Raw genomic sequence first — 25410 nt, forward strand, 5'->3', positions numbered from 1 at the left:
TTTCATCCCTTAAATATAAATCCCTCAGCCCCTCAGGATATTTTCATCTGGGCAGGATGGTAAGGGGTCCTAAGGAGTGCCACGGAATGAATAAAAATAGCAGCTTCCTTGTCCTTGTCTCTCTTCCTACAATCCCCTGATGCCCCAATGAAGGAAGCACAATTGCCTCTCTGTAGCTGAGTCTGTTTAAAGAGAGGTGTGAGGAGGGGACAGATGGAGTCAGAGATGTGGTGTTTGGCTTCATGTAGCTGGGTAACTTGTCATTTTGCACATGGGCCTGTGCTAAGGTATAGGGTATCCCTCAAGCCCTAGTGCAGGTGTTCAGCTGTGAAAGCTTTAAGAAGTTCAAATTGCACTAAGGTTTTAGGGACAAACTGTATATATGTGCAAAAATCCAAGGCCCTTCAAGGAAATATTCTCTGAAATATCAACACAACTTGATCTCTCCACTGTTTGTATTAAGGTCCCCCGAATTATTCTGTGGTTGATGGTGGAGGCGGCCATTATAGGCTCTGATATGCAAGAAGTCATAGGGTCAGCTATTGCGATCAGTCTCCTGTCTGCTGGGAGGTGAGTTTTTTCCCCTAGAAGTTTGAGTCACCCTCAATATTGCAAGCCTTTTACTGAGCCCCCCAGTGAAGAAAGCTTGTGGGACAAATTGAGCCTCATGGGGAAATGTAAGTGAAATCGTTGTGAACAGGGCCGGGCCAGTCTGTGAGTCCCGGGAGAGGGGCCCTTGAGCCTCTCCCTGCAGTGGCTTCTGCTGTGTAAAGGGAGGGGAGGCCGTTGGCTTTTCTTGTCAGTGGGCGTTGTCCTATTCCCACTGGAGGAGGCCCAGCTACGGCCACTGGGTACCTCCAGAATTTGGCCCCCCGTGATTTGCAAGGGCAGGCTCTCCCACTCTCTGTCCCCTCTTCCCTTCATCTTCATTTCTGATCTCTGGCCTAGAGTTCCTCTGTGGACTGGAGTTCTCATCACCATTGCAGATACCTTTGTATTTCTCTTTCTGGACAAATATGGTAAGGAGCAGTTGTGGGGTCAGGGAGGAAGCAGTACTGGAGGAAAGTTCAAATTTTGCCGTAGAAGCAGTCTCTTTAAGGAAATCTTTCCATGTTTTTTTCCATAGGTTTGCGAAAACTGGAAGCATTCTTTGGCTTACTCATCACCATCATGGCCATTACATTTGGATATGAAGTAGGTTTCACAGATTGTGTCTTAGCTCCTGAAACCAGTTAGTTTTTAGAAATGGGAAATGAGCTCTGGATGACTCAGTACCGCACATGGAAAGCAAAAACCATCCTTATACGTGGCTTCCCAGATCCATCAGGAGGAGTGCAGACTTCTGAGGATGTTCCAGATCCCTTAGAATTTGCTTGGAGTCTGTCCTGCAAAACTTGGACTGCTCTGACCCTGGATCAGGCCTTGGGCAAGGGAAGTCAATGGATAGGGTTTGACCTGGACAGCAGCCTGGCAGATTTCCTTAGCTTCCTGAGTGATTCTTGTCATTTCCTCACAAAATGGATCCCAAATCAATGCTATATCAGGAGGTGGGAGAGGCTTCCTTGTATTTGTGCCAGAAAACAGATTCATGGAGCTTTCAAACATTCATTCATGGAGCCCATGGCTGGGCAGGGCAGGCATGGATATGTAGGAAAGAACAAAACGGCCTCTTCCTTCTGAATCCTTCTTATAGATTGATTTTGCCTAGTTGGCCGGGGAGAACTGAGCTTTTGAGCTGTCTGTAGCTCTAAGTGCATGTAAACTAAATCTCAGGTTCTGAGGTAGATTTAAATTATTTTTTTAGATTAGATTTTAACCCTGTGAGGCTATGAGGTGCTGGGCGCCCTCCTGTCTCCCATCCTGTGCTCCTCCTCCTTCGGGATGGTACCCAGGGCCCAGGCTCGAAGGCCTGCTAGCCCTACTGTCCTGGAGAGCAGAGCTTCATTCATGTCAGAGTAGCCAGGAATAATGGGTACTGTAAGTTCCTCTGTAGTCCGGGGCTGGAGCACCTGTTGGGTGATGGTACCTGACCTTGTCCAGGATGGGGGGATGCTAACCACTCTGGTATTGATGTTCAGTATGTTACAGTGAAGCCCAACCAGGTTGAAGTGCTGAAGGGCATGTTCATTCCTTCTTGTTCGGGCTGTGGCACCCGGCAGATTGAGCAGGCCGTGGGCATTGTGGGAGCTGTCATTATGCCCCACAACATGTACCTGCACTCCGCACTAGTCAAGGTAAGTGAGGTCAGACCCTGAGGGTTCTGTAACTCACTTGGAGTTCTTTCCCTCCAATAACAAGGGAAGCAGATTTAAGTAAATTATCTGTTTCCTCTTAAAAGATCAGCTTTGGAGGTTTTGAAAAGAGCCAGGGTCTCTCTTCCTGGGCTGGAGGTTTTTTTTGACATGATTGAGCCGTGTTCCATGAGACTGCCCAGTGGCACTAGAGGTTTCCAAACTGAGGTTTAAGGGCATTGTAGAAAGGCCGAGTGCCTCCTGAAGCAGTTTTCTTGTCCTCTCTGAGATCTCGGGGTGGGGGGTGGGAGAGTTGGGGTACCAGAAGCCATCAGGGCCTATCATATGTCCTTCATATGCTCTTCATGCCCTAAGCACTTAGCCAAGAACAGGGTCCCCAACTGGGGTTTCCTGGTATCTTTTGCCTCCATACCCTTTAGCAGAGTCAGGTGAAGGTGCTAGTAACCTTGTCAACCGGCCAGGGGAGGCAACCTTCAATGACCCACCAGCGTGAGGGGGCCTGGTGATGGGGCAGGCGATCCAACAGCTTCCTCCTCCTGTTGGGGGTGAAGATGGGCTTGGTGCAGAGGGGAGGAGGGATGGGCAAGATTATAAAGGAGAAGCCAGAAGTCAATTTGTGGTGGAAAAGAAAGTGAGAGGGCTGCCTCGTGGCCACTCCTGAGAGCCAGGCACAGACAGCCACTTGGCTGCAGACAAGGGCTCTGATTAGGATCTCCATAGAGCTGGAAAGGAGAGAGAATGATTGTACCCTAGCAAGTCATAGAGCAGAGAAGGAGAAGAGAATGTCCTCTTGCTGGTCCACATAATTCTATTAAAATTTTTCCCTTAAGAATGCATTTATTTCAGTTCTTTAGTGCTGCGGAACAGTAGACAGAGTTGAGTTCCAGCACCGGATAGCCATTGTCCCCAGTCACTTAGCCTCTTACACTTTCCTTACTATAAAATCGGGATAGTAACTGCACCTTTGAATTTATAGAGCACAGGGTGATTTCTCTCCTTCCTGCCTTATGGCCTTGTCTTTTGTCAGAGGAGAGACCTTCTGGTTGGTTGATTGAAATCAGAAATGTCAAAGTCACATAGGAAATGCTGAATATCAGCTGAGTGGACCCGGATTCGAATTTGGCCACAGTTTGTCTGCTGTGGGCCATGTGACCCTGGGCAATTATTTGTTTCCATTTTACAGATGAGGAGATGTCTTAGTTTCCTCATCTGTAAAATGAGAGCAAATAATTGCACCTACCTCACTGGATTCTTGGGGTAAAGTGAGCATTTTGCAAACCTTAAAGCCATATGTAAGTGACAGCTATAGTACTGTTGTATTGAAATACAATTATCAAAATGAATATTTAAAAAAATTATTTTTTAACTCCAAGTTAAGCCTTCTTTTGGTGACGTCTGCACTGATAATTACCTTTTATTTCTGTATTTTATCTGCACTCTATTGGATACCTGTTTTTCTTCCTGATGACATAGAAGCAGATTTTACACAGGAACTGTTTGTTCGCGTTTGTCTCTGTCCTTCTAGTCTAGCACATGAGAGGTGCTTGTTAATTGTTAGATCACCTGCCCATCAACCAGGTTTCCCCCTCAGGTTGGTGGGTTACTGAATGAAAGCTGCCTCCCCTGGACTGAGCTCACCACTGCCTCTCTCTGCCTTTCCAGTCCAGGCAGGTGAACAGGGCCAACAAACGGGAGATCCGGGAAGCCAACAAGTACTTCTTCATTGAGTCCTGCATTGCCCTCTTTGTCTCCTTTATCATCAACGTCTTTGTCGTCTCGGTCTTTGCCGAGGCCTTTTTTAATCAAACCAACATGCAAGTGGTGAGTGAGTGTGAGACACAGAGGCCGAGGGCTGAGGGAGACCTCACCTGGGGAGCGAGGGGGCCAGCCTCCCCAGAGAGACGGGAGGGAGCAGGCCAGCACCCTGCTTCTGGGGGTGGGGGCTCCTGAGGCAGACTCCGGTCCAGCCTTTGTCCAAGCAGGTCCTTTGATTAGCTGTCTTATCTGCAACAGCTTTGCTGGAGCCTGCTGTAGGGGTCTGCCTTTTAGCTGTGTCTCTTTTCTTCTGAAATGAAAGCATGCTCTTTTATTTATTGAATTCCAGCGTGAAATCTGCCTCAATAGCAGCAGTCCTCACAGTGACCTGTTTCCTGAAAGTAATACCACGCTGTCTGTGGACATCTACAAAGGGGTGAGTGTCTTCACATAAGGTTGTGGGCCACAGGAGCAGGTCTTTATTTTTAAAATTTATTTTTTAGGAAACATTGCTTTATCAGTTGTTTTGGGAGAGAAAAATCATAGCAATGGGATAAAACCGTGGGAAAGATGTGTTGATTTACGTTCATTCTCCTTAGTTCTTTTCCTAGGTGTAGATGGCATTTTCGGTCCAAAGTGCATTCCCATATTCCCAAAGTACAGGTGTCAGGCTGATCAGACAGCTATAGGCACTTGTAAAAAGTAAGATCAAAATTAGGTCAAAAAAGGGCCGGAAGAGTCTAGAGTTGGGTGGGAAGGCTTAAGGATAGGAAGGTAAGTTTCCCATCAAAAACTTCTTTAAATTTCTAAGTCCCCAGCCTCTTGCTTTGTGTGGGTGGGGTCCTTTATGATGACCATGCAGAGAAGAAGAAACCAGGAAAGGCGTTTTTCAGTTGGAGAAGTGGGATTTGGACTCCACCTCACATTTACCTTTTCCCTCCTTCTCTTTCTCCAGGGTGTGGTTCTAGGATGTTACTTTGGGACTGCAGCACTCTACATCTGGGCAGTGGGCATCTTGGCTGCAGGCCAGAGCTCTACCATGACCGGGACCTATTCTGGCCAGTTTGTCATGGAGGTACATGCTGTTCCTACTGGATTAGGCAGGAGAGTGGAGGAGGGAGGAGGGAGGTGAGATAGGTAAAAGAGGCTTACAGCTTTCTTTTTTGGGGGGAAGGGAGGGTACCAGGCAATTGGGATTAAGTGAGTAGCCTGAAGTTACACATCTAGGAAGTATCAAGGATATGGATTTGAACTCCAATCCTCCTGACTCTAGGGCCAGTTCTCTATCCACCACACTACCCAGTTCTCCTTTTTTTCCCCTTAATTAAAAAAAAATTTATTTAGAACAAATTACAAAAGAAGAAAAAATGAAATAGAAAAAGGGGAAAAAATGTTTTCATGGGCTTAGCAGAACATCAGGGAGGATTCACATTATGTAACAGTCTCAAAATTTACTTCCTTCTAATTTATTCTTCTGTTCTGCTGGTTTTTTTTTACTTTATTCTATTTTTACTCCTTCCACCCCATCTCTCCCAAGCAGACTTCAGTTAAGCACGGATTTATTTATGTCTACATACACATACACAGATCCATATACACAGATACACATACTTACAAGCATATATTCCCACATATTGCCCCATATGTATGCTCATATACATAAACATGCTTCTAAACCTATATTAAACTGACTGACATTAAAGGTGGATTTCGCACTTGACTAAATCTTAAGTTTGGCTTTGTCTGATATCAATAATTATTAACTCAATTATTTTTTTCTAATAAATTTTACTCCCGATTATTTTTATAGTGTTTGTGTTTAACTCGTATTTCCTATCCCTCCTAACTCTTCTACTTGAATTCTTTCCCTTCACTTGTCTTGCTGCTGCTCATCCTCACCCCAGTCATGAATCCTAAACTTTTCCTTCCCTCTTTAGGGATTCTTGTTAATCAACACACCTTATCCTGCTCCCCTTACTATGCACTTCTATGTCCCCACATTGTCCTCTTATTTTCATCTTATAGATTTTGGAAGTTGTTATACCCTTAATGAGCTATTTTTCCCCTATTACCCTCTATTCCTGATATGAGTAGGTTTTCAGAACTACCAGCTCTCCTCCCGGCTCTGGTGCCTCTATATTTTCTAGCTTACCACTTACATTTGTTCTCACTTCCTCTAGATTTCCATCTATTCTTGATTCAGCTGGGATGGGAGGTGTTTAGCTCTATGTGTTGTTCCTTTCCCCAGGGATTCCTGAACCTGAAATGGTCACGGTTTGCTAGAGTGATCTTGACACGTTCTATTGCCATCATTCCCACGCTATTGGTTGCAGTCTTCCTTGACGTGGGGCATCTGACTGGAATGAATGACTTCCTGAATGTACTGCAGAGCTTACAGGTAAAGAGGCAGCCCCAGGGGGTTTTGGGTTGTGCTTAGCATCCCCAGGGGCATCCCTGGGGACCCAGCACTCAAGAGAGAGTTGCTCCACATCTTGGGCGTTTCCTAAGTATGGCTCTGTCTGGGATGTCAGGAGCAGGGGAAGCTGAATGAAATTCAGCAGATCAGCTCCCTTCCTTGGCAGTGGGGAAAGTCTGAATGCCCTGCCTTGGCTCCCTGTCAGACACCACCTCCTTGGCTGTAGCCTTTCAGTGGTTGCCCATCTTTGATCATGGTTCAGCTCTCTGGCTGAAATGATAATACTTACGATGCCTCAGAAAGTTCTTTGAACTTTGAAAAATGTTCTGAAAAATGTTTCTTATATTCTCCATCTTTTCCAAAAGCCATCCCTTGTAACATAAAATATTAATCACTTTAGCTGATTAATTTAAAATCAAATCAGTATGACCATATTTTACACTCTTACTTCTATGGGATTTTTCATCATGAAGTAACAGATGACCATATTAACCAATATTTATTGAGCATTTCCTGTATGCTTAATGGGGAGTGACATAATTTATTAATATCAGTAAGGGTTCTGGGGCTCCAAATAGCTGCTGACTTGCAGAGATACCCATCTAAAGAAAGGCAGGCCATACTTTGTGGGAGACTTAGTCTCTGCTTTGCTCCATTGCTTTTCTTTGTATTTTGCTCCAGGGGCTCCCCCTTCCCTTGGATCAGTACAGAGTCTCCAGGTGGGTTTTTAAGGCTAGTCTCTCACCCTCTATCTCCAGCCTTATTGCCCCTCTCTGTCCCTACATATTATGAATCCCAACTATGCTGGTACCTAGCCTTCTTTTTCTGGTCCCCTAAATTCCCTAAGTGCTTACTACAGGAGACTTAAGCTGCTCCTTCCACTTACTCACAACCCTCTGGAAAGAGTAATTTTTTATTTATGTTGTAGCCTAAACGTATACTCCTTGAAGGAACACTTTTTAAAAAATTTTCAGTTTATGCTGTTTGGCACATAGTTGGCAATTATTACATTTGGTCCTTGAATTGAATGAATGCTCATTCTGCAGAGATAGGAAGGACTGTGTTGTAAAGATAAGGTTGAGTAAAACATTTCTTTACAAGATCAGTGCTAAGTGGCAGTGCTGGCTGTTCTGGGGAGTAGAGCCAGGGTATATGTCAGACCGATAGGAGTGATTATGTGTAACTGGCATGGTAATTGGGTAGGGTTTTGGGAAGTGGGAAAGAGGCTAGAGATAGAGATGGTCTGAGTATGTTTTCTCTTGCTTTTGACTCCACGGTGCCTGTCACTTGTAGAGTGATTCAGATACTTGGGCTCCTCTCTTTTTTTTATTTAATAGCCTTTTATTTACAAGTTATATGTATGGGTAACTTTATAGCAATGACAATTGCCAAACCTCTTGTTCCAGTTTTTCCCCTCTTTCCCCCACCTCCTCCCCCAGATGGCAAGATGACCAGTAGATGTTAAATATATTAAAATATAAATTAGATACACAATAAGTATATATGACCAAACCGTTATTTTGCTGTACAAAAAGATTCAGACTCTGAAATATTGTACAATTAGCCTGTGAAGGAAATCAAAAATGCAGGTGGACATATGGGGATTGGGAATTCAATGTAATGGTTTTTAGTCATCTCCCAGAGTTCTTTCGCTGGGTGTAGCTGGTTCAATTCATTACTGCTCCATTGGAAATGATTTGGTTAATCTCCTTGCTGAGGATGGCCAAGTCCATCAGAATTGGTCATCATATAGTATCGTTGTTGAAGTATATGATGATCTCTTGGCCCTGCTTTTTTCACTCAGCATCAGTTTGTGTAAGTCTCTCCAGGCCTTTCTGAAATCTTCCTGTTGGTCATTTATTACAGAACAATAATATTCCATAATATTCATATACCACAATTCATTCAGCCATTCTCCAACTGATGGGCATCCACTCATTTTCCAGTTTGTAGCCACTACAAAGAGACCTGCCACAAATATTCATGCACATACAGGTCCCTTTCCCTTCTTTATGATGTCTTTGGGGATATAAGCCCAGTAGTAACACTGCTGGATCAAAGGGTATGCATAGTTTGAAAACTTTTTGAGCATAGTTCCAAATTGCTCTCCAGAATGGCTGGATGTATTCACAATTCCACCAACAATGTATTAGTTTTCCCACATCCCCTCCAACATTCTGCATTATCTTTCCCTATCATTCTAGCCAATCTGACAGGTGTGTAGCGGTATCTCAGAGTTGTCTTAATTTGCATTTCTCTGATTAATAATGACTTGGAGAATCTTTTCATATGACTAGAAATAGTTTCAATTTTTTCATCTGAGAATTGTCTGTTCATATCCTTTGACCATTTAGCAATTGGAGAATGGCTTGATTTTTTTATAAATTAAAGTCAGTTGTCTATATATTTTGGAAATGAGGCCTTCATCAGAACCTTTGACTGTAAAAATATTTTCCCAGTTTATTGCTTGTAGGGCTCCTCTCTCATGAGAGTTCTCTCTTTTTCAGCTTCCCTTTGCTCTCATCCCCGTCCTCACGTTTACCAGTTTGCGCCCAGTGATGAATGACTTTGCCAATGGACTGTGAGTATGCCATAGATACTGTTCTCCAACTCCCCATCAGAGGTGCCAGTGTTCTTGAGGAAGTAGAATCTTAGTGACCCTAACAATGGATCATTCTGGGAACCAAAGACCTTTTGGAGGGACTATTTAAAATGTGGAGAGTATTTTTTCCTCTGGGATCTATTGTAGTGGCGTTGTGTCATTATAGTAGTGTGATGTGGGAGAAATTTTATTTAAGGACCTATTGTGTGCAGGACAGAACACTTTGCTGGGTGGAAAAGATAGAAATAATTGAGACTTTGTTCTAAAGGACTCTACAATTTTTACTATGCATAATATAAGTAATACAATTAACACAAGGAGAAAATGTCCTACAACCAAGTGAGATAGCCAGACATAGGACTATTTGAGGAAAATTATTTTCAGTTGGGAAATCCAAGGGAACTTTCATGCAGGAAGAGGGATTTGATTTGCACTTTGAGGGAAAGGTGATTACAACATGCAGTACTGGGGCCAGGATCACCTATTCCTAGCATGAGAAATGACTTGAATTGAGATGAAGAGGCTCAAAGAGATAAGGCAACAAGGGTAGAGTATTCCCTGGAATAGAAAGTATGTGAAATAATAAAGTGTGGATGGAGAAGATAAAACAGAACCCTGTTCAAGTAAGTCTGTGACCCTAGTGTTAGGTCTTTTTGACTTGTTTCAATTGTAGTGGGAACCACTGAAGTCCTTTTTTTCTTTTTTTTAATAGTAAAAGAGTTATGTGATTAGTGCTGTATCTCAGGGGGGTCTTGTAAAAAATGGATCTAAAAGTAATAAATTAAAGGCAAGAGAGGAATGATTCTGTTCAGACAATTTTGTGAAAAAGAGATAGGGGAGTTTTGAGATGGAAAGATGGAAAGGAAAGAATCCCAGCAGATATTTATAAAGATAGAATTGAGAGCTTGTTAATTGATGAGGTGATGGGGTGTAAAAATTCAGGATTCTGAGGGTGACTAGGAGGGGCAAGTTTGGGGAGAGTGGGATGAGTTGATTTTTAGACATGTTGAGTTTGAAGAACTTGTGAGCTATCCCCAAATGTGGTCAGTAATTGAAAATTTGGGGCTGGAGCTCTGATGATTGAACACAGAGACATAAAATTGGAAGTCACCTTCAAAGAGGTAAAGAGTGGATAAGATTTCTCAAAGGAGACTGGAACAAGAAGAGAACAAGAACTTGGGAATATTCCTCTTTAAGGAGAGGAGATCATGGAGTCAACAAAAGAGCCTGAGGTCAGAAAGAAACCCCGGGAATTCCCTTCTGTGGAAGCCAAAAGGGATCAGACTTAGGGAGGTGTGCCCAAGGCTGAGACAAGAAGATGAGGTCATTATTAGATTTACTGAGTGGTGATGGTGGAAAAGTTGACCTGAGTGGCTGAGGTCCTAACAAAAGAATCTCTGCAGGCTCTGCCCAGGAAATTCACTTATCCTCTCTGCCTTCCCCAGCAGAATTCTTTCTTGGTCTAAAGGGCTTCCTCCTTACTTCATGATGCCAGCTGAGCATCCTCTGACTGACTTCTATATTCAGAGGTTGTAGGGATAGGTGGAAAGTTGCTTCTTTTAGTCCTGTTGACTTTAAGACACTTAAATCTCAAGGTGTCTCATTGGCTTCTCCATGGAAAGCCTGTGTGAGAGTTTAATGCAGAGCTTTGCTACATTTTCACACCAAAAGAACACAATCACAGCATTGTAGCTTCAGAAAGGACTTCAGGCCAGTCTAGTCTAACACATCTGTAAAAGGAGCCCTCTCTCCCATTAGCCTCTGGACAAGAGAAGGGATTGTCTGGCTTCTGCCTACAGACGCCATCCCTTCCCTACCCATTTTTGGGCAGCTTGAGTTCTTAGGAAGTGTTTCCTGACATCATCAAGCCAAATTGTACCTTCCATACTTTTTTCCTGGTTCTATTTCAAATTCTTAAACTGCCGTCATGTGCCATGTCTTTTCTGCATGCCCATTTCCTTCAGTATTGCTTTTGCTTCCCCTGAACTTAAACTCTGTGACAGTTTTCCCCACAGCAGGCTGCTTTCTCATTTATAAGGGCAAACTCACAGTGTTGGAGCTGGGACAATTCATCAGATTCAGGTCCTTGTACTTATAGAAGGGAAACTGTCCATTGAAGGGGCAGAGACAGCCAGCCTTGGCGACTAGATTTCTGACTCCCAAGTCCAGGGTTCTTTCTCCCATAGCTGCCCAGGCATCAAGTGCTCGGTTTGGCCTTTTTCTGGTTTCCACAAGTCGTTTCTCTCCTAGCCCCAGTAGCCTCTGCATCCACCTTGGCCAGTGGAAAAAGTCTTGAAAAAACTGCTGAACCCCTCTTTTTGATTTTTATGTCTGCTGCACTCTAGGGAGGCACAGTGTCAAAGGGGGAAACTACATAGATGATGGGAGTTTCTCAGGACTCCTAGTTCTCCATGTATATTCACTGCAAATTAAGCTTTATTCTTTAATTGGCCAACAGTTCCATGTGGTCAAAGATGCTAGTTTTTTTTTTTTTTTTTCATTATTTGATTTTTTTTTTTTTTTAATAATTATAACAGAACACATTCCTGGGTAATTTTTTACAACATTATCCCTTGCACTCACTTCTGTTCCGACTTTTCCACTCCCTTCATCCCCTCCCCCAAATGGCAAGCAGTCCTATACATGTTAAACATGTCACAGTATATCCTAGGTACGATATATGTATGCAGGACCGAATAGTTCTCTTGTTGCACAGGAAGAATTGGATTCAGAAGGTAAAAATAACCCGGGAAGAAAAAGAAAAATGCAAACAGTATATTTACACTCATTTCCCAGTGTTCTTTTCTTTGAGTGTAGCTGCTTCTATCTATCATTGATCAATTGAAACTTGAGATCTTCTCTTTGTCAAAGAAATCCACTTCAAAAAGATGCTAGATCTAATGGTTCTGTGATGGACTAAGTTTGGCAAAAGTTTGTCTCAATGCTACAGGCTGTTCCTCATACTTATACTTAAGGTAATTTCTAACTTTCTGCCTCTATTTTGATTCATGCTTGCCCATGGGTACCAAAAGACCTCTCAGGCCAGAAGTGAAATGAGCTCTCTGAGGTCCCTTAGAGTGGCTATGTCTAAGAGAGAGACTTAGGCTTTCAGAGGAGCCTGGAGAGAAGTCGACCGGGATCTCATGTGAAAGGCATTAGCTGAGCACTTTGGCCTTTTTCTGAAGGCTAATACTGGATGATTTGAAGGAACAGAGAGTGGGTTTGGTCTGAAGAAGAACCCAGATTAAAGTATGATTTCATATGGCTATCAAGTACAAGGAATCTTGGTTGCTTAGGACAAAACTGAGCTCTCAGTTTTGTCCATGAGGAGAATGGATAACTGAACCTCAGCAGTGATAGCCTGAATTCCTCAAATTTAGCCATCTAGATTAGTGTCTATTAACTATGGGGCTTACTGTGGGTCAGGTATCATTCTTAGTGAGTGCCAGGGACATAAATGCAAAAGCAAATCAATTTTTGCCCTAAAGAATCTTATTGGGATATATAGAAAGGAGATACAAGGTAATGGGTAGACAAAGACCTCGAGCAGATTGTGGAACTGAGCTAAGTCTGGGAGGAGACCACAGAGTTCTCAAGAGGCAGAGGGAAGGCTCTTTGGAACTGGCATGTGATGTAAGTGAAAAGGTGAATAGGGGACATATTTTTCTGGTTTTGTGATGTGAGATCTTCTAAGCCCTGTAATTTGGGCTTAGAACTGATTGAGTTAACATTTCCTAATTGTGCTGTGGATGCAGTGGGTAATACGGTGATACATTTGTTCTGGGTCATTCTGGCAGTGAAAGACCCACGCTAAATAGTAAAGGTAATTTTTACCCATATAATTTGGATATGTAATTTAGATATAATTTAGAGTTTAGTTAGGTACTGGAGGATATTTCTGTATTTTGAAATATCTAAACCCTGGATAATTTAGGACACATTAAGAATTGCCTTTGTTTTGAGCTTTATTGACCATAAGATACTGTATAATTTTGGTCTGTAATTAAAATTTCTTGCCAATTTTGGAATCATTGACTAGGGTGGGACAACCATTTCTTCAGTGACTAACCAACTCTTTTTTTTGCAGGGGCTGGAAGATCGCAGGTGGCATCCTTGTTCTTATTATCTGTGCCATCAACATGTATTTTGTGGTTGTCTATGTTGAAGACCTGGGGAACATGACAGTGTATGTGGTGGCTGCTGTACTCTCTGTGGCCTATCTCTGCTTTGTGTGTTATCTGGTAAGTGATTCCCAAGGAGTATTTGGGGAAGGAACCACAAACAGCTCCCACTGTATTGGTAGATGGAGTTAACATTCAGAAATGGAGAGAATGACACAGTGTTGCATATATTCCCCAAATTCCCAGGCCCTTAGCAAGATTTACAGGAAACTGTCTGAAGATAATTGTTTCCCTAAAATTCTGTTATAATTTTGGTTCTTAGTTCCTAAACCTGCCCTTTCTAAGCCCTTTCTTTGTGGTCCCTGATCAAAAGCTAAAAGCCACTAAGAAGCAAAACTCCCAGAGACTTCCATAGAAATTCATCTTCTGGATCAAAAAGAGAACCACAGACAGGGCTTTCTGTCCATTTTTCCTTCAGAATCGGACCTTGTAGTCCATTATTTTCTTCTGATTTGCCTAGAGAGCACAGTCTGTCCCATAATGAATCCTCCAAGGCAAGGGTGTTTTTTTTCTTGCAATTGAAATTTAACATTTTGTTCAATCATGAATATAAGCAGTACACAATTATTCTGGGATGGGTTGAATAAGTGTCAGCAGACATGAGGCTCTATGGTCCCAGAAGGTACCACTCTGGCCAGCATGAATCTTCACTATTCCATCCTTCAGTGTACCCTCAGGGCCATTCCTTCTGTCACCACTGCCACATGGCATCAAGTGCTCCCCTGGCCTGGCTGGGCTTGAGTTCTTACTGCAGCCTGACATAAGCTCAGCCCCTGCACATTCAGTGGGCCTGGAAACAGTTCAATGTCACCTCTCCAACTCTAGCAGTGTGCCCTCACAAACTGGACCTTTGCCTGTGGGAGTCTGGAGACCCCTAAGTCTCTGAGCCCTCTTTGGGCCCTTTGCTGGAATTCTCTTCCCCGCACACTTCCCTTGTCTCCTGACTCCATCTCTCCCAAAGTTCCCAGCCATTCTGGGGCAAGCTTTTGTGCTTTAATTTTTTTATGTTTATTGAACACCTGCCATCTGCTCAGGGCCTTGTGAAGCACTGAAGTAGCATGCTTCAGAGTAAATAAGTAAGCATTGTCCTGATGCTTCCTGGGAAGGAGAATGGTCTCCTTGAATAGCAGAGTTCTTTGGTAAATAAGGAGGTACCCATGTACTTCTACATGAAATAGACCCCATGTGGAAGAAGAATGTGGACCAGTCATCTAGGTTCAAGCTGGGCGGTTCTGCTGCCGAGATCAGCCTTTCCTTCCTTCAGTGTGAGTGACAATTTTGTCTTCTCTTTCAGAGTTGGCAGTGTTTGATTGCTTTGGGTTTGTCCTTTATGGACTGTGGAAAGAGGTTAAGCATCTCTAAAACCCTGCTGACTGAAGAAGCCGCTGCTGGGTACATTCGCTAAGCACTGGGTTAGCCTGTTTGGCTTTCGCAGGTAGCCATCAGAGCCAGTGCGTTTCTATGGTTTACTGTGTGAACTTAGCCACATGTATGTGCCATTGCACAAACTCTTATAAAAGCTTAAGATGTTCAATGGGTGGAACACTCAACTTTTCAATTAAGGAGAAAAACTCATTCCCAGACTATAAATAGTTAAGTTAAATTTTCCAGAACTAGGATATAAATTACATGTTAAGTCATGTGCATTTAGGGATGAACAATTGTAATTCATGTAGTTGAACCATGCGTATAAGCTTTTTGAAGAGCAAAACTGTTTGATTTTGGTCTTTGTGCCGCCAACACCTTATAAGGTAGTAAATTTAAGTACATACTTAAATACTTTTGTGTTTGATGTTGCTCCTCTAGCTCTGGGATCTGTGATGAGGGTGACTGCCTGAGGTGCCCCTGTGATTTGTAGGATTTCTTGTGAGTTCTTGAGGGGGGGGGGGTCCCTGGCATTCAGGAGTTTTTCTTTGTGAAACTTGGGTTTTATTGACCATGAAATGTGATGTAAATTTGATTTGTAATTAAATTTTTTTTTTTCCAATTTGGTTTCTTGGATGTGTTTTTTCTTCCATCATGATTTTGTTTTTGTTTTTTTAGTTTTTAAATTTTTTATTAAAGCCTTTTTTATTCAAAACATGTACAGATAATTTTTCAACATTGGCCTTGTGGTCCAAATTTTCCCCTCCTTCTCCAATCCCCTCCTCTATATCACAGCTAATCCAATATGTTATACATGTTATAATGTTAATTCTAATATATGTATACTTATTCATACAATTATCTTGCTGCACAGGAAAAATCAAATCAAAAAGGAAAGAAAATGAATAAGAAAACAAAATACAAGCAAATGGCAGCAAAGAGTGAGGGTTATGTTGTGATCTATATTCAGTTCCCACAGTTTGGGTGTAAATGGCTCTCAGCATCACAAGATCATTGGCACGGGCTTGAATGGTCTCATTGTCGGAAAGAGTCACATCCATCAATCCATCAGAATTGATCATTGTGTAACATTGTTGCCATGTACAATGCCCCTCATTTCACTCAGTTTGTCAGTCTCTCCAGGCTTCTGTGAAATCATACTGTTAGTCATTTCTTAGAGAACAATAATTTCATAACATTCATATTTATTCAGCCATTATCTCAATTAATGGGCATCTATTTGGTTTCCAATTGCTATATTTGTGTTGAATATATATTGGAAATATATTGGAAATTGAATACATTGAATATAATTCCCAATATAGTTGGAAATTGAATATATTGGGAATATAGTTGTGTTGAATATATTGGGAAATTTATGTTTCCTGATTTATTGCTTCCCTTCTGCATTTTATAGAAAAATTTAATATAATCAAAGCTTAATATAATCAAAATTTGGTGTTCAGTTTATGAGTTTTCGTTGTTCTTTGGTCACAAATTCCTTCTCTATAGATTTGAGAGCTAAACTATCCCATGTTCTTCTGATTTTCTTATAATATCTCTATGTCTACATCATGAATCCACTTTGACCTTATCTTGGTATATGGTTTTAGGTATGAGTCAATGCTTAGTTTCTGCCAGCAGTTTTTCTCAAGTAGTGAGTTCTTATGCCTAAAACTGGGGTCTTTGTCAAACACAAAATTACTATAGTTAATGACTATTTTGTCCTGTGAACTTAACCTATTTTATTGATACATTGCTCTTAGCCAGCACCAAGTAGTTTTGGTGACTGCTGGTTTATACTATAGTAATAGGTCTCACACAGCTGGGCCATATTCATTGGTGTTTTTTTTTCATAATTTATTAGGAGGCCTTAGTGACTGTACATCAGTCAACATGCTATTTATTAACCTTAAAGCTATCACCTTTATTTAAAAAGTGGCTCATAAAGTCCAGAGAATGGGCTGCTTGCAGTCACAACCTGGCCAGCAGAGTCGGACTTGCAGTCAGCTAGTTGTGTTAAAATACTTTGCAGTTACGAATGTTTGTGGCAGCCCTCTTTGTAGTGGCCAGAAAGTGGAAACTGAGCGGATGCCCATCAATTGTTGAATGGCTGAATAAATTGTGGTATATGAATATTATAAGAAATGACCAGCAGGATAATTTCAGAAAGGCCTAGAGACACATGAACTTTTCCTGAGTGAAATGAGCAGGACCAAGAGATCATTATATACTTCAACAACAATACTATTTGAGGATCAATTCTGATGGACGTGGCCCTCTTCCACTATGAGATGAACCAAATCTGTTCCAATAGAGCGAAAGAACTCTGGGAGATGACTAAGAACCATTATATAGAATTCCCAATCCCTATATTTTTGTCTGCCTGCATTTTTGATTTCCTTCACAGGTTAATAGTACACTATTTCAAAGTCTGATTCTTTTCTGTACAGCAAAATAACTGTTAAGATGTATACTTACATCGTATTTAATTTATACTTTAACATATTTAACATGTATTGGTCAACCTGCCATCAGGGGGAGGAAATGGGGGGAATGAGGGGAAAAAGTGGAACAAAAGATTTGGCAATTGTCAATGCTGTAAAATTACCCATGCATATATCTTGTAAATAGAAAGGTATTTAAAAAAAAATACTTTGCAGTGTTACACAAAGGTTTTTCTTGTCACACACAGCCTTTTGTGCATCAATGTGAAATCATTAGCGTTTTGAATTTTTTTGATTTTTGAATGTTTTGAAATGGACCATATAAAAATGGCGAAGAATTTTTAAATGTATTTCAAAAGTCTGATTTCTTAAATGTGAACTCTTAAAAGAAACCTGACACAAAAAGAATTTCCACTTAGAAGTCAGTGTGAAGGCAGAGATTTTGGAATCTGGGCAGGAGAATTCAGATCCCAGCCCTGATTATTATTTGTGTGATATGGACACATTTATTTTACCTGCACCTTGTGGGGGCTTCCCTTTCTTTCTTCCCCTTCCCCACAGTGAAGGAGCATAAGATCTGAAGTCACAAGGTGGCCTACCTATGTAACCTTGGACACTGTGGGCCTCAGTTCTTCCATTGTAGAATAAGGGAAATGCCCTGCTCACTTCCGTGCCAATTCTAATTCTGTGATCATTACCATCAGTAAAACTTCCTGGGGTCCATTTTCCCCTTTGGAGTATTCTTTACAGAGTCCCACTTGTTCAGACAATGTTCTGATTGTTTGCACATGGCACCAGGTACAGACTACATGGGTTGTGATAGGAAAGCCCAGTTCAGACTGATATATCCTGCTTTAAAAAAAAAAATCTGGGTGTTAAGAGTGACCCCACCAGAGAAACCCTCGGTAAAATGCATTCCTTTCTCTCCACCTGATTGACTTGTGGTTTAAATGAGTCTCCTAAGAAAAAACTCATACTAATAGGAAAGATTAAGTCATAAAAACTCAAATTAACAAATATTTCCCTTACTCCCCAGCTGCTGGAAAGGTTAGAGAAAAAGATTAGTGAGTATTTCTGTCATCACCTGTGAATGTTGCAATAGTAAGAAAGTTCTGGCTCATGCATTGATACATTCAGCTATTCAAAGGTATAAACTGACTTGGAATTTTTGTGAAAGCTAATTCCATTTTTTACAGTACTTTTCAAAGCACTTTGAGATAGGAAGTACATATGATATTCCCATTTTATAGATGAGGAATTTGAGGCTCAGAAGTAAGATCATAGAGTTACACAGTTCTGCTGAACTGGCATTTGATACTGGTTTTCAATCCTAATCAGAATTTATTTCATTATTCCACCCTGTGTCCTAATTATTGGACCAGTTGATTTGTACCATGGCTAATGGGAAACAGCTGGCGATAGACTGAGAGCTGATTGCAGTGTCAGGAAGACCACAGTTTAAATATTACCTCAAAAACAACTCTTAAGCACTTATTCTCTGAATTGTCCATTGCTCATTGATAAAGTTGGGGAATGACAGCATCTACCTCATAAGTGAGAGAGTTTAAATGGAGATGTGTGTGGAATGCTTTGCAAACTTGAAGGCATGAAAAAGAATTAAGTTTTGCCCTGATGTCAGGGGTGCTCACTTTCCAATAATGAGCTAAAAGGACTTTATGGACCAAATGTCTCCCTTTGCTATTAAAAATAAAAAATTCTGTCAGTATACTTAAGCACATCAGTGCCTGATGGAATTGCCTACCCACTTCACTCATTGAACCATCCCTTCCATATTTCTATGAAAAAGACTTCATTTAAGACCTGGAGAGACTTACATGAACTGATGCTGAGTGAAATGAGCAGGACCAGGAGATCATTATGTACTTCAACAATACTATATGATGACCAATTCTGATGGACCTGGCTATCCTCAGCAATGAGATGAACCAAATCATTTCCAATGGAGCAGTAATAAATTGAACCAGCTACGCCCAGAGAAAGAACTCTGGGAGATGACTAAAAACCATTACATTGAATTCCCAATACCTATGTTTTTGACCACCTGCATTTTGGATTTCCTTCACAGGCTAATTGTACAATATTTCAGAGTCTGATTCTTTTTGTACAGCAAAATAACAGTTTGGTCATGTATACTTATTGTGTATCTAATTTATATTTTAATATATTTAACATCTACTGGTCATCCTGCCATCTGGGGGCTGGGGTGGGGGGTAAGAGGGGAAAAAGTGGAACAAGAGGTTTGGCAATTGTTAATGCTGTAAAGTTACCTATACATATGTCCTAACAGTTATTTTGCTGTACAAAAATAATCGGACTTTGAAATAGTATACTATTAGCCTATGAAGGAAATAAAAAATGCAGGTGGGCAAAAATATAGGGATTGATAATCGTCCATAGTCATCTCCCAGAGTTCTTTCGCTGGGTGTAGCTGGCTCAATTCATTACTGCTCTATTGGAACTGATTTGGTTCATCTCATTGTTGAAGAAAGTCACATCCATCAGAATTGATCATCATATACTATTGTTGCCATGTATAATGATCTCCAGGTTCTGCTCATTTCACTCAACATCATTTCATGTAAGTCTCTCCAAGCCTCTCTGTATTCATCTTGTTGGTCATTTCTTACCGAACAATAATATTCCATAACATTCATATACCACAATTTATTCAGCCATTCTCCAATTGATCGGCATCCACTCAGTTTCCAGTTTCTGGCCACTACAAAGAGGGCTGCCACAAACATTTGTGCATATACAGAAGACTTCATTTTCTATGAAATCTTTTTAAAAATATTCTTGTGAAGAAAAGATCATTCCATATACAACATGAAATTCATATTGAACTCACAACCTGTTTCAACCACAGTATTTTGACCTGGTCAGGCTGGTATTGGACTCACTAACATTCAGATATCCTAGGATAACAACCAACTTTTTAATATCCCTGGCTATATCTGTAGTACCATCAACTATCAACAAGGACAGAAACAAAGAAAAAGAGGAGGAGGTGAAAGGGGAAAAAATTGTTAGGAGGTTACCTTTCTGGATGACCAATAGCTCTCTCCTGCTTGACCTCCCCAGCCTAAAAAGAAAGATGGATGAGATCAGCAATAGACACACTTCAAGATTTGTCTTTGCAGGATCAGACATTGATTCTGCCAATTTCTAACCCAGCAGTCTCACTTTTGTGAGGAATGGGATGTTGCTCCCATGGAGGGCTGGACTCTGGAAGAATCTCTATCTTGCTGTATATTAGTTGTATGACCCCAAGCAGATCTCAGCCTGGAGTGGAGAGACAAAGTATCTTAGTGGAACAATCTGTGAGACTGCTGTCACTAAATCAAAGAGTAAATATTGGAGTACTCCAGCTGAATTAACAGAATTGAATTAGCTCAGAACAAACATGAGATCTGCAAAGTTTAGAGAAGTCACCACAAACATTCGTAGAGACTATTTGCCTCTGATCGGTGGTGGAGCATCCTAATCTTGTAATGGTCTGAATCTGTCACAGTTGGACACACTCTTAAGAAGTGTTAAGTTTGAGGAGGGGGCTAAATTATCAATGTCTTTAAATGCCAAAGAGAACATTTTTTATTTGTTCTTGGAGGCTATAGGAAGCCACTGGAAGATTTTATTGAGTAGGGAGTGATATTGTTGAAGTTCGAAAGGAGACCCCAAAATTTTGAGGTCACAGACTGGTGTCCTTTGTTATCTCAAAAGAATTTGCAGGCTTGAACCCATCTCCAAGTCAAGGGGGAAAGTTTATTGTAATTGTAACACCAATTGAAGTAGGCTAAATTCCAAAAGAATTTAGCAGAGACCCAGGAACAGAAGGATAAATTTATAGAAAAAGGACAGAGATCTGGTACTTCATGTTCTTGATATCCTTTTTAATTCCCCATAATTTTGAATTTTATGGTTAGAGATGGAAATGGAAGAGTACCCCACCTTTTCTTAGGAACCTTGCTCTATTGTGGAAGCATGCTGAATCTCTAAGACTGCCAAGAATGGATTCAACCTAATTTATCACAGTGACAGAGGGAGAGAGGAAGAGAGAATTCAGAAAAGCATTCTATTTAGATACAAGGATAGCCCCATTCCTGTCTTCTATGAGGAAGAAGGATTAGGGGCAGCTGGATGGTGCAGTGGATAAGCCTAGAATCAGAAAGACTGAGTCAAAATATAACTTCAGGTCCTTATTAGTTGTGTAATCGGGCAAGTCACTTTGATTTCTGGAAGGAATGATCTGAATTATCCTAGGGGAAAGGAAACTTTCTAGTTAAGGGGAACCTCCTGGAGAAAGAAATGACAAAACACTCCTAGTACCATTTCTAAGAAAACCCCAAATGGGGTCCCAAAGAATTGGACAAAACTGAAAGGATTCATCAATACAGATATAGTGTTTAAAAAAAAAAAAAACCTGTGAATTTTCTGAATTTTTTAAGATTTAATCTCCTGTGCCTTGCCTCTCATCAATGTCACATCAACATAACAATGATATTAATGCCTGCAGGAGGCAGGGCTTTTTTTTTTTTTTTCTAAATTCTTTTTTCTCTCCTCCCTTTTCTTCATCTTTACCTGGGCTCCTCCCCAGTAACAACCAAACTGTTACCACAAAGGCCTTGCAGCTTAACTAGGACTCTCTTTGTAGGGTCCTTCCTGATCCTCTCCTCCTACAACTACTATAATGATGTTGGAAAAGACCACCAGCAAAAGGATGGGCCAGTCCCTGATGTCCTTTGTCCTTTGGACCAAGCAGAGCCAAGATGAAGGTGAAATGTGGGCTCAGCAGTACCACAAAGGCTTTCTGTTGCAATGTCTTTGATGGCAACCTCATGGGAGAGCAATTACAGTTATATATTATTGATGCTTGTAAGTTACTTTCCCTGGGTTATAGGGTGGAGTCCTATAGAGAGTTAGAGATTCAAGCAAAAAGGGAGCTAACCTCACTCAAACTAACGGCTGGCAAGAAGTTAAGGAATTAAATATTTTAAAGTGCCTCTTATGTGCTGTACTTGGACCTGGGAAAACAAAGACAAAAAGTAAACAATCTGCTTCCAGGAAGCTTACATCATGGATATTGGGAATGGAGAAAGGAGTTGGGGGCTACATATAATACAAAATAGTATTATGGAATAATAGATCTACAGTGGAATGGATCTCAGAAAGCATATAGTATGGCTACTTCATTACATGTATGCAAGTGTGCAAATTCAATACATACAAAATAAATTTAAGAAGGAAAAAAGTACTTATAACTGAATGGGTGTGAGAAGAAGGGTACCTGATGTGTACCTTGACAGAAGCTCTGAGTTTTCTAAGGGGGAGGTCAGGAAGGAGTAGATTTCAAACTGGGAGGATCATTTGTGCCAAAGAAGGGATGAAAAAAAGGAATGTCACATGGGAAAAAAAGCAAGCCAGTTTGACAGAATCAAGAGAGCAGGAAAGGAGATGAAATGAGTAGGAAAACTGGGTGAGAAAGTGTAAAGAACTTTATCTGCTAGACTTAGTTGGTATGTGTTGCTGTTTTTATGAGGAGGAAGATGGGAGGCAGAGAATAATGGAATGTGGAAAGTTATATTAAATGCATTTGCCATGGTGCTACCAAGAACGCAAAGAAGAAAATACACAGACTTGTTTCCAGTAGGGAGGTAGCTAGTGCCTTGTCCTGTAGCATTGTATTCTCTTCTTCAATTCTTACTTAGCCTAAATCACTGAATGGGTGTTACCTCAAATTGAGACCTGTTTATGATCTTAACTTAAAAAGATATGGTCTACTACTGCATCCAGGCCATTTCCAGTTTTTGCTGCTGGAATCAGATAGTTCTAGGGGAGAAAGTGAGTCTAGTGGCTTTGCACAGCACTCCCTCACTTCAGTCCAATTCACTTGCATGGCATACCATCACCTCTCTGATGTCAGGGTTTTCTTCAAGAACAAAGGACAAACAATAACAGTCATGAAAAGACTTTGATGACCTTGTGGCAAAAGCACATCAAGAAATGAGTTGTATCTGAGGACTAGAGTGAAAAGCAAAAATTTGGTCAGAGCCCAACAACCAGGTTACTCTCAATGGCTTATCTATATCATCAATGGGATTTTTACAATTTCTGTTTTAATTTTCTATTCTTATTTTTATTCTTAACTCCCAAAATGTGTATTTCTATACACATAACAAAAAGATTGTATTTGAAACTATGAAATCTCTTTTATATCTCTTTATTTAAAAAAAATTATTCCTCATATTACATTCAAAACTGTTTCAATATCTGTGCTTTCTTTTGAACATCCTTTTCTTCCATGCATTTTTGTAGAGGGCCAGCTGTAAAGTAACAGCCTACAGCTTTGCAAGGATTAATTACTCTGTAATCTCTGGCTTATTAGAAAATGCAAGCTCACCACTCCTCTATAACCAAAGTTGAGAACAAGTTGTATTGACCCACTACTAACTTTAGTGGGATTAAAGAAGTGCTGCTAACACAATGATGTAATAAATTTGGAAGTCACCTATATGAACATGTAAGCATCAGGAAAACACGTATGATATAAATTTAAGATAACCTTGGCATGTAACAGGAACGAGGTATCACAAACTAGACAATTTATAACTATGTCACAATAAACAGATTATTACTGCTGGTTATTGTTTAACGTTAACTAGAATGTAACCATGGAATGTACACTAAGTACCTTACAGATATCTGGTATAATTGCAACACTAGTTTAAAGAGTATATAAATGTTCAATGAATGGACTTCTTTGCTGAAGCACAGCTTGTCAGTGAAGCCTTGAGCTGATCTTATTTTTTTTTTTTTTTTTTAGGCAATTGGTGTTAAGTGAATTGCTCAGGGTCATAGAGCTAATAAGTGTCTAAGGCCAGATTTGAATTTAGAACCTTTAGACCAGTGCTCTGTCCACTATGTCACCTACCTGTCCCTTGTGCATTTTAAAGTAATACTCCAATGATTCCATTTTTTTATTATAACTTTTTATTGACAGTACATATGCATGGGTAATTTTTTATAACATTATCCCTTGCACTCACTTCTGTTTTGACTTTTCCCTTCCTTCCCTCCATCCAGGCAGGCAGTCTTATAGTATATCTTAGATACAATATATGTGTGCAGAACTGAACAGTTCTCTTGTTGCACAGGAAGAATTGGATTCAGAAGGTAAAAATAACATAGGAAGAAAAACAAAAATGCAAACAGTTCACACTCATTTCCCAGTGTTCCTTCTCTGAGTGCAGCTCATTCTGTCCATCATTGATCAATTGGAACTGAATTAGATCTTCTCTTTGTCGAAGAAATCCACTTCCATCAAAATACATCCTCATATAGTATTGTTGTTGATGTATATAAAGATCTCCTGGTTCTGCTCATTTCACTTAGCATCAGTTCATTTAAGTCTCTTCAAGCCTCTTTGTATTCATCCTGCTGGTCATTTCTTACAGAACAATAATATTCCATAACATTCATATGCCACAATTTGCCCAGCCATTCTCCAATTGATGGGCATCCATTCATTTTCCAATTTCTAGTGACTACAAAAAGGGCTACAACAAACATTTTGGTACATGCAGGTCCTTTCCCTTCTTTAGTATCACTTTGGGATATAAGCCCAGAAGTAGCACTGCTGGGTCAAAGGGTATGCACAGATTGATAATTTTTGGGGCATTATTCCAGATTGCTCTCCAGAATGATTGGATTCATTCACAACTCCACCAACAATGCATCAGTGTCCCAGTTTTCCTGAATCCCCTTTAACATTCATCATTATTTTTTCCTGTCCTCTTAGCCAATCTGACAGGTGTGTAGTGGTATCTCAGAGTTGTCTTAATTTGCATTTCTCTGATCAATAGTGATCTGGAACACTCTTTCATATGAGTGGAAATAGTTTCAATTTCATCATCTGAAAATTGTCTGTTCATATCCTTTGACCATTTATCAACTGGAGAATGGCTTGATTTCTTATAGAGTCAATTTTCTCTATATTTTGGAAATGAGGCCTTTATCAGAATCTTTAACTGTAAAAATATTTTCCCAGTTTATTGCTTCCCTTCTAATTTTGTTTGCATTAGTTTGTTTGTACAAAGGCTTTTTAATTTGATGTAATCAAAATTTTCTATTTTGTGATCAGTAATGATCTCTAGTTCTTCTTTGGTCACAAATGCCTTCCTCCTCCACAAGTCTGAGCGGTAAACTATCCTATGTTCCTTTAATTTATTTATAATCTTGTTCTTTATGCCTAAATCATGGACCCATTTTGATCTTATCTTGGTGTATGGTGTTAAGTGTGGGTCCATGCCTAATTTCTACCATCCTAATTTCCAGTCTTCTAAGCAGTTTTTGTCAAATAATGAATTCTTATCCC

At 40.5% G+C, this 25410-nt stretch overlaps 1 protein-coding gene across 1 annotated transcript; it reads left to right on the forward strand.

Moving 5' to 3' along the window:
* The first annotated feature begins 435 nt into the window (after window positions 1–435).
* On the forward strand, window positions 436–15150 carry LOC116419208 (natural resistance-associated macrophage protein 2-like). Its single transcript, XM_031937886.1, has 11 exons — window positions 436–570; window positions 949–1019; window positions 1127–1194; window positions 2079–2234; window positions 3915–4073; window positions 4357–4443; window positions 4963–5082; window positions 6256–6405; window positions 8931–9004; window positions 13113–13266; window positions 14501–15150. Exons 1-11 carry the CDS (start codon window positions 488–490, stop codon window positions 14609–14611), a joined length of 1233 nt encoding a protein of 410 aa, XP_031793746.1. The 5' UTR covers window positions 436–487; the 3' UTR covers window positions 14612–15150.
* The last annotated feature ends 10260 nt before the right edge of the window (window positions 15151–25410 follow it).

This window comes from Sarcophilus harrisii, chromosome 5, assembly GCF_902635505.1.
Source record: "Sarcophilus harrisii chromosome 5, mSarHar1.11, whole genome shotgun sequence".
Classification (NCBI taxonomy): domain Eukaryota; kingdom Metazoa; phylum Chordata; class Mammalia; order Dasyuromorphia; family Dasyuridae; genus Sarcophilus; species Sarcophilus harrisii.

Coding starts and splice junctions, on each gene's coding strand:
- LOC116419208 (XM_031937886.1), top strand. CDS start 488: ATGGTGGAGGCGGCCATTATAGGCTCTGATATGCAAGAAGTCATAGGG. Junction 4,074..4,356: donor ATCAAACCAACATGCAAGTG/GTGAGTGAGTGT, acceptor ATTGAATTCCAG/CGTGAAATCTGCCTCAATAG. Junction 6,406..8,930: donor ATGTACTGCAGAGCTTACAG/GTAAAGAGGCAG, acceptor TCTCTTTTTCAG/CTTCCCTTTGCTCTCATCCC.